The sequence below is a fragment of the Mandrillus leucophaeus genome, unplaced genomic scaffold (genome assembly GCF_000951045.1).
Source record: "Mandrillus leucophaeus isolate KB7577 unplaced genomic scaffold, Mleu.le_1.0 Scaffold350, whole genome shotgun sequence".
Taxonomy (NCBI): domain Eukaryota; kingdom Metazoa; phylum Chordata; class Mammalia; order Primates; family Cercopithecidae; genus Mandrillus; species Mandrillus leucophaeus.
This window is the reverse complement of record NW_012103699.1, coordinates 565,028-572,800: the sequence shown is the minus strand read 5'-3', so window position 1 is coordinate 572,800 and position 7,773 is coordinate 565,028. Positions and strand designations below refer to the sequence as shown.

General features: G+C 41.6%; 2 protein-coding genes across 4 annotated transcripts in view; both read right to left on the bottom strand.

Annotated features, from left to right (window-relative positions):
• Nucleotides 1-1,890, bottom strand: part of RBM34 (RNA binding motif protein 34) — a 25,293-nt gene extending 23,403 nt beyond the window's left edge. Inside the window, exons 1-3 of the mRNA XM_011989361.1 lie at nt 1,454-1,890; nt 1,173-1,347; nt 788-924 (exon numbers count right to left, since the gene is read on the bottom strand). Of these exons, the coding sequence (XP_011844751.1) occupies nt 788-924; nt 1,173-1,347; nt 1,454-1,506 (365 nt within the window). The 5' untranslated portion in view covers nt 1,507-1,890. The remainder of the gene's footprint in view (nt 1-787; nt 925-1,172; nt 1,348-1,453) is intronic.
• A 3,566-nt stretch (nt 1,891-5,456) lies between these two features.
• The window catches only part of ARID4B (AT rich interactive domain 4B (RBP1-like)), a 178,557-nt gene continuing 176,240 nt past the window's right edge, over nt 5,457-7,773 (bottom strand). For 2 of the 3 annotated variants that reach the window (XM_011989362.1, XM_011989364.1), the window contains exon 24: nt 5,457-7,221. In XM_011989362.1, coding sequence (XP_011844752.1) covers nt 7,094-7,221 — 128 coding nt within the window. In that variant the 3' untranslated portion in view covers nt 5,457-7,093. The remainder of the gene's footprint in view (nt 7,222-7,773) is intronic. The other variant, XM_011989365.1, reaches the window with a different exon arrangement.

The following is a 7,773-nucleotide window of genomic DNA, read 5'->3' as shown; positions in this document are numbered from 1 at the left end:
GGCAGGGTGGCGCTTGTAATCCCAGATCCTCAGGAGACCTGAAGCAGGAGAATCACTTAAATCCGGGAGGCCGAGGTTGCAGTGAGCTGAGATCATGCCACTGCACTCCAGCCTGAGCAAAAAAAGAAATCTGTCTCAAAAAAAAAAAAAAAAAAAAGCAAACCAAACTCTTTTATATACATGCTGAAATACTTATAGATGAAACATAAGTTTTCCTTTTGCTTCCAAATAACAAGGCGGTGGCTGGGGGCGGTGGCTCACACCTGTAATTCCAACACTTTGGAAGGCCTAGGCAGGCAGACCGCTTGAGGTCAGGAGTTCGACACCTGCCTGGCCAACATGGTGAAACCCTGTCTCGACTAAAAATACAAAAATTAGCCGGGCATGGCGGCGCACACCTGTAGCCCCAGCTACTCGGGCAGAGGCAGGAGAATCGCTTGAACCTGGGAAGGGGAGGTTGCAGTGAGCTGATATCAATGCACTCTACTCCAGCCTGGGCATGGCATCAAGATTCCATCTCAAAACAAACAAACAAAAACAAATAATGAGGGGGTATATGAATGGGGTAAAAATACAAAAGGGTTGGCCAAGTATTAATTTGCTGATGCTGAGTACATGGGGTTTCTTAGCCTTTTCAACTTTTCTATATGTACTGGATTTTCCATAATAAAAGTTTTGAAAAGTAAAAATATGAAATGAGAAAACTAAGACGAATATTGCAGGTATAGGAATGTTAATTTCTTTACCACCTAATTTCTTTAACATCAAATAAGAGAATTTTACCAACCTGTTTGCCAACTTTTTCTCTGCGTTAGTGTGTTTCTTCTTCGCTTTCACTTTTTTTGCAGGTTCTTGCAAAAGTGGTCTTTCAATCTGGGATGTACTTTCTTCCTCCTCATTCCGTTTCCTTTTTTTGATGGTTTCCTTTTTAAAAGTTTGAAGTTATATTTGAGACCCCATCCTTTTAGAATTCTGACCCTAAGCCATAATTTAGTGGTCTTTCTAAATGAGCATCTCTTCTCTCTCACTGGTATGTAAGAGTCATGAAAGGTAACTTACAATGAATCCTGTGTGCCCCCTTTAGAAATCGCGCTTCACGCGGTAGGTAAGAAGCCTGTTTCATATGTAAGTGGTTTTAACCAGGTATTCGGGAAGAAAGCCCAGTGACTTACTTTAGGCACAGGCACGTACACGGGTTGAATCTGGGGCTCCAGAGAACTGAAGAGGGCCGCCAGCCGACTGGTGCCACCTCTGGAATGGTGCTCGCCGCGGCATAAGCTACTGGCGACCTGTCCAACCCTGTAGTCTCCCGGCGGACTCCCGCGAACGCCGTCGTCAGGGTTCTCTCTAGAAACGGACGCCAGAAACTCAGCCACGCCACGCACCACCGCTTCGCCAGCACGAGGGAACGTACAACATCCCTCCCCAGCTACTCGTGCCGCGCGCCACTCACCCCTCCTCGACACTTCTCTTTCTCTTCCGTTTGTTCATCCCTTCCAAGGCCATTCTCACTCCGAGAACTCCCAGACGGCAGCGGCGCGCGAGCTCGCACTTCCGGGTTCCGGGCACTTCCGCTCTCGGGCCACGCCCCCTCCTCCCCCGGCAGTCGGCCGCCAAGCCGCGGTGGGAGGCGCTCGGTGAGGCGTCAGGTTTGTCCCCTTTGGTTGGTGGTCCTTGCCGTTTCAGAGAAGCCTCATTTTGGGAGTGGAGGACGTCTTCTAGGAGTGATTGAAGCCTGCAGTGTGAAGAATCAGCCAGGCTAGGAGCGGGGTGTCCACCCAAGCCAAGGGAGAAACACGTAAAATACTGACTTGTTGAAAAGGAGGGAGGGTTGGCAAGAAATGAGGTTGGGGGTGAACGCAGTGGGGTGTTTACAACTGGCTAGTCGCTGTTAAGAGTACAAAGAGTTCTCTGTACTCTTCTTGCAACTTTTCTGAAATATGACATTATTCCAAAATAAAGACCACACCTCTAACGAGTCACGTCAACATACAAATTCGAAAGATTGTAATACGGCCCTGGAAAAGTAGATACTTGGCATTCAAAACTCTTCAAGGTGTTCTCAGCCCGTCTTCCCAGACTCATCTCCCTCCAGCCCCTGACATTCTAGTCTGCTTTTTCCACCGCCTCTACAGTTGTTATTCTTGTTCCCTCTGTTGTAATTGCCCTCCTCTTTCCCCTTATGCAAAATAATGCCCATCCTTCAAGGCCTAGCTCAGATACTGTCTAACTTAGTGTTTTCTTTGCAGCCAGGCGCGGTGGCTCGCCTGTAATCCCAACACATTTGGAGGCCGAAGCAGGAGTAATGCGTGAGGACTAGGAGTCTGAAACCAGCCTGGTCGATCTAGCGAGACTTCCTCTCTACAGAAAACAAATTATAGGGGCACCTTTGTGCTCCGCGCCTGATCTTGGCTCATTGCAACCTCCACCTCCCCGGTTCAAGCGATTCTCCTGCCTCAGCCTCCCGAGTAGTTGGGATTACAGGCATGTGCCACCACGCCTGGCTAATTTTATATTTTTAGTAGAGACAGGGTTTCTCCATGTTGGTCAGTCTGGTCTCGAACTCCCGACCTCAGATGATCCTCTCGCCTTGACCTCCCAGCTTGCTGAGATTACAGGTATGACCCACCACACCCAGCTCGGTAGCAGATACTTACATAAGAAAACAGACTACAAAAGAACTTGTGGTTGGAGATAGTTTTAAAATTATCTTCATTGCCATTCAGTGCTGTTTTTAACCATTTAGAGATCACTGACCGCTTTGAGAGTTTGAAATATGAGGACATGGTGGGGCAAGGTGGCTCACGCCTATAATCCCAGCACTTTGGGAGACCAAGGCGGAAGGAATGCAAGCCCAGGAGTTTCAGATCCACGACTGCACCATTTGCACTCCAGTCTGGCAACAAGAGCAAAACTCTGTCACAAAAAAACAGAAGGAGGCCGGGTGCAGTGGGTCACGCCTGTAATCTCAGCACTTTGGGAGGCCGAGGTGGGTGGATCATCTGAGGTCAGGATTTTCAGACCAGCCTGGCCAACATGGTGAAACCCTATCTCTACTAAAAATACAAAAATTAGCTGGGCGTAGTCATGGTCGCCTGTAATCCCAGCTAGTCGGGAGGCTGATGCAGGAGAATCGCTTGAACCCGGGAGGCAGAGGTTGCAGTGAGCCGAGAATGCGCCATTGCACTCCAGCCTGGGCAACAGAGCGAGATTCTGTCTAAAACAAAACAAAACAAAAGAAATTAACAAGACCCCACTCTAAAGTTTTTTCAGTAGGAAGAAAAAAAAAAAAAAAACCATTTTAGAGAACACCGTTAAGAAACCTATCATCTTGGCCGGGTGTGGTGGCTCACACCTGTAATCCCAACACTTTGGGAGGCTGAGGCGGGCAGATCATGAGGTCAAGAGATCGAGCCCATCCTGGCTAACACAGTGAAACACCCCCTCTACTAAAAATACAAAAATTAGCCGGGTGTGGTGACACGCGTGCCTGTAGTTCTAGCTACGCGGGAGGCTGAGGTAGGAGAATCACTTGAACCTGGGAGGCGGAGGTTGCAGTGAGCCAAGATTGTGCCACTGCACTCCAGCCTTGGGCAACAGAGCAAGACTCCTTCCAAAAAAAGAAAAAGAAAAAAAAAAAAGAAAAACATACAATCTTAATATGTTAATTGTAAACTAACTTAGTAAAGTCTAGTTTACAGAAGTAGACATAGGTCAGTTCTACTAATGCAATAAAATCCTCAAACCCTCTTAAGAAGCTAGGAAGTAGAACAAGAAGGCAGGTGAGACAGAGGCACAAAGGTATTAATATCGACTCCAACAAAATTTGGAACAATTCCCCTATTCAGCACTGTTTCTGTAACATACTCAGTACATGATATTAAAAGCTTCAAAAAACAGGGTTTCATGATTAGGTAGGATTGAAAACAGTAGGGTAAAGGAAGTTATTTAAGCAGGTATCTCTTCACAGGCCTTCTCTCAAAGTTTTTAATATGCAAACACTGTGGTTCTCTAAGAAAAGAATGTGATATACATAGATTTCCCAAAATGTATTTGGTTATAAATTCCCAGAGCATTTCCAGGGAGCAGTATTCTAGGAATTCATTTTGGGAAGCATCGTTCCACAGATTTAAAAGATCATCCCTTAAACTAATTTTTGTGAAAATAAAGGGCCACCACAAAGATGCTTTAAAAAATATGTATTTGAGCTTTCTAGGCCTTAAAAAAGTTTATTTCCTTTCTCTTTTTTTTTTTTTTTTTTTTTGAGACTGAGTTTTGATCTTGTTGCCCAGGCTGAAGTGCGATGGTGCAATATCGGCTCACTGCAACCTCCACCTCCCGGGTTCAAGCAATTCTCCTGCCTCAGCCTCCCTAGTAGCTGGGATTACAGGCATGTGCCACCATGAACAGCTAATTTTGCATTTTTAGTAGAGACAGGGTTTCACCATGTTGGTCAGGCTGGTTTTGTCCTGACCTTAGGTGATCCACCCGTCTCGACCTCCCAAAGTGCTGGGATTACAGGTATTGAGCCACCACGCCTGGCCTTTGTATTAAAGAAAGGTTTTCTTTTGGTAGAAAGTCCAATAAGTGGGGCCAAAAAAACTAGATTATGGATTTTTAAAAGTCTGCGGCAAAGCAGTGTTTCTCAACCCAGATGCATATTAGTACCACTGGAGACCCTTAAAAATTAAAGATCAACATCCAGGTACTACCCCCAACCAATTAAATATAACTCCTTGGGAGTGGGGTGTGAGTACTGAATATACTTTTAACAATGTCCAGATGATTGCAATGTGCAATAGAACACACTGAAGTATAAAAGACCCCGAAGGGTCTAAATTAAAAATTTTTTAAAAGCTGCTGGTAATGGTTTCAAGTGTTAAATAAAAAAATAATAATTTTCTAATTTGGACAATTCTCCAAGTGGTAAGAAAAATATTTAAATTCAGACTCAAGCAAAATAGTGTATGCAAAGATAAAAGAATGCCTAGGTCGGGTGCAGTGGCTCATGCCTGTAATCCCAGCACACTGGGAGGCCAAGGTGGGTGGATCACATGAGGTCAGGAGTTTGAGACCAGCCTGACCAGTATGGTGAAACACCGTCTCTGCTAAAAAATATAAAAATTAGCCAGGTGTGCTGGCAGGTGCCTATAATCCCAGCTACGTGAAGGCTGAAGCTAGAGAATTGCTTGAACCCAGGAGGTGGAGGTTGCAGTGAGCTGAGATTGCACCACTGCACTCTAGCCTGGGTGACAGAGCAAGACTCCATGTCCAAAAAAAAAAGAATGTCTAATACATTCCTTATCTGGTTAATAGACTTTTAATTTTCATAGGTAGACTCTTCCCTTTTTTGTGTATCAATTAATCCCGTGATAATACATGCTGGATATGTATGTTCCAGTCAGTCATCACATACAGAAATGAACTAAAATTACTAAATCTTTTAGAAACAAAAATCAAGGATTCACAAACTATGGCATTTTATTTCAGAGCCTTTGCTTACATTTGTACAATATATTACATAATTCTTCATTGTTTGCAGATCCTAATATATACTTTATAGCTTTTATTCTATAAGCTTTTTCTTCAACATTTTGCTGTCAACAAATCTTTACAGTCCTGTACAAATTTGAATAACTTGAAACCATTTTCAACAAAATTAGTTACTGTAAGCACACACTACAAGACTGAAAAAGCTTTTCTTAGAAAAGTTGAATGTAAAGGATTCTGACACGTTAGCATCTACAACAAAACGCATTGAAATTCTCACATGTCGTATTGCCAGAAACAAATAAAACATGCCAGCCCCATTCAAAAAAAGTACACAGAACTACAATTAAAACAGTAAAACAGTCTGTACAATAAAGTACTGTGTATTAACAGTGCCAGGTATTAAATAGCTTCAATGAACACATCCGCAATATACAAATGTCTTACAAAGGTGAAGAATTAAATACAAGTGCCAAACAGAACAGAGATTGGAATCATACAACATAAAGTCAATACAAGTGAAAACAATTTTGCATTCATTTTGGATTCTATACAAGGCATTTAATTTTAAAGGCCTACCACCCCCATTAGCTATTTATATTTAAAATAACCACCATCCTTTTGAGACAGTTCATATCAACAATCTTCAACCATACTAATACATTACTTGTTCCTGAAGTCCTTTTGTTGTAGCTCATAATAAAATAAGCAATACAAATGAATTATCTGTATTTAAGGGAAAAGAAACATTTACAAGAAAACACAAAAATATAACTGTTATAATTCATTATGAATAAATATACACTTTGAACTGGCTAAGTACAATCTTTATACATTGTTTAAGATTTAATACAGTTTATTAGCCATTTTCTTTTTTCACACAATGTATTATATCAAAATTAAAAAAAAATACTGATTTATAGAAAAATGGCAAAGTACAGTAGTTCCATTCCAATTTGAAGGGGCATGAAAAGCCACTGCAAGACCTTTTAGCCTAATTCAAACCTGTAAACATGTTCAGTCTTTTTATTTTAAAGAGAATCTTTAATATTTGGTTACCAGGATTGATGTCTGATATCCTGTTAACTGCAGGTTTTGAATTTATTACATGTGCTTGACTTATACAATTAAAGCCACCCTAAGGTGACTTGCTTTAAAAAACAATTACCTTGTACAAATGAAAATAGGTTCATATTTTTTCATAAATAAATGGAAAAATATCAAATGTTCCAGCTTTAACAAAATACAAGGGAATACATATACAGTAAGTTATCTTAACATGTTCGGACCCACCCCTTAACTATGCTTACTGTATTGTCTCTACAGGCAGTGAAAAGCCTCCATTTGCCACAGTGGAAGGCCTTCAAGTTACCAGACACACAATTCCCAGACAAGTTGGAAACAATTATTGCTTGAGGAAAAGCAGTTCATTGTACTTTTTCTTCATAAAAAAGTGCACTTAAGTGCCAAGTCAGCTTGTCAAGAAACAATTTTTAAATATAAAATAGTGCTTGTCTGATATTTTTTTGTGCCACTGTGCAGTATAAAAAAAAAGTGGCCCTCAACAGCCATTAAGTGCAAAGTGCTTTAGCAAGTCCTGCTGTCACCTGCACTCAACTGACATTCCATTTTGTGATGCGCTGGACATTGATGGTTCAGCTAAAGTTAACATAACAGCAGCTGTTATGGAACTGGATGAAGGTGAAGAAGAGGATGAGGATGTAGCAGCACCTAAGGAAAAGGGAGACCAAACCAAGAGCTTAATAAAAATGTATGTTCAACAATAGACAGAAAGAAAATACTAGTCCTCTGAACTAAAATTCCGTTATATTCTCCAAAATCATTTAGCTTACAACAACAGTGGTCAGTTCTCACAGTACCACAATGTAAAGAAAGGAAAAGCTAGTGTAGCTCAAGAAGCTAGACAGTGCCCAACTACAGAAGTAATGAAAAGGACAGACCAGGGAAGGCTCCTGCATGGGTCAAAGAGGGAAAGAACTGTGCCTAGTCTACAAGACACAGAAATAAAATATGGAATACACTTTTTGTAATAGTGAAACAAGTATCAAAACAGGAAAAATCTGCAATCCGTTCAAAAATCTTTTATCCCCTCCTAATTCCTCCATCTTTCTGTACTTGGGAGTTTTCTTGTACATGTAAATGGTGACGAGAATGGGAGGCTTAATTGCTTCTTCAAATTGGACCAAAACAGTGCATAGCTCAACTGTTGCATTCTCTTCCACTAGGTTTACAAGGCAAATAACACATTAGTTATTTTCATCA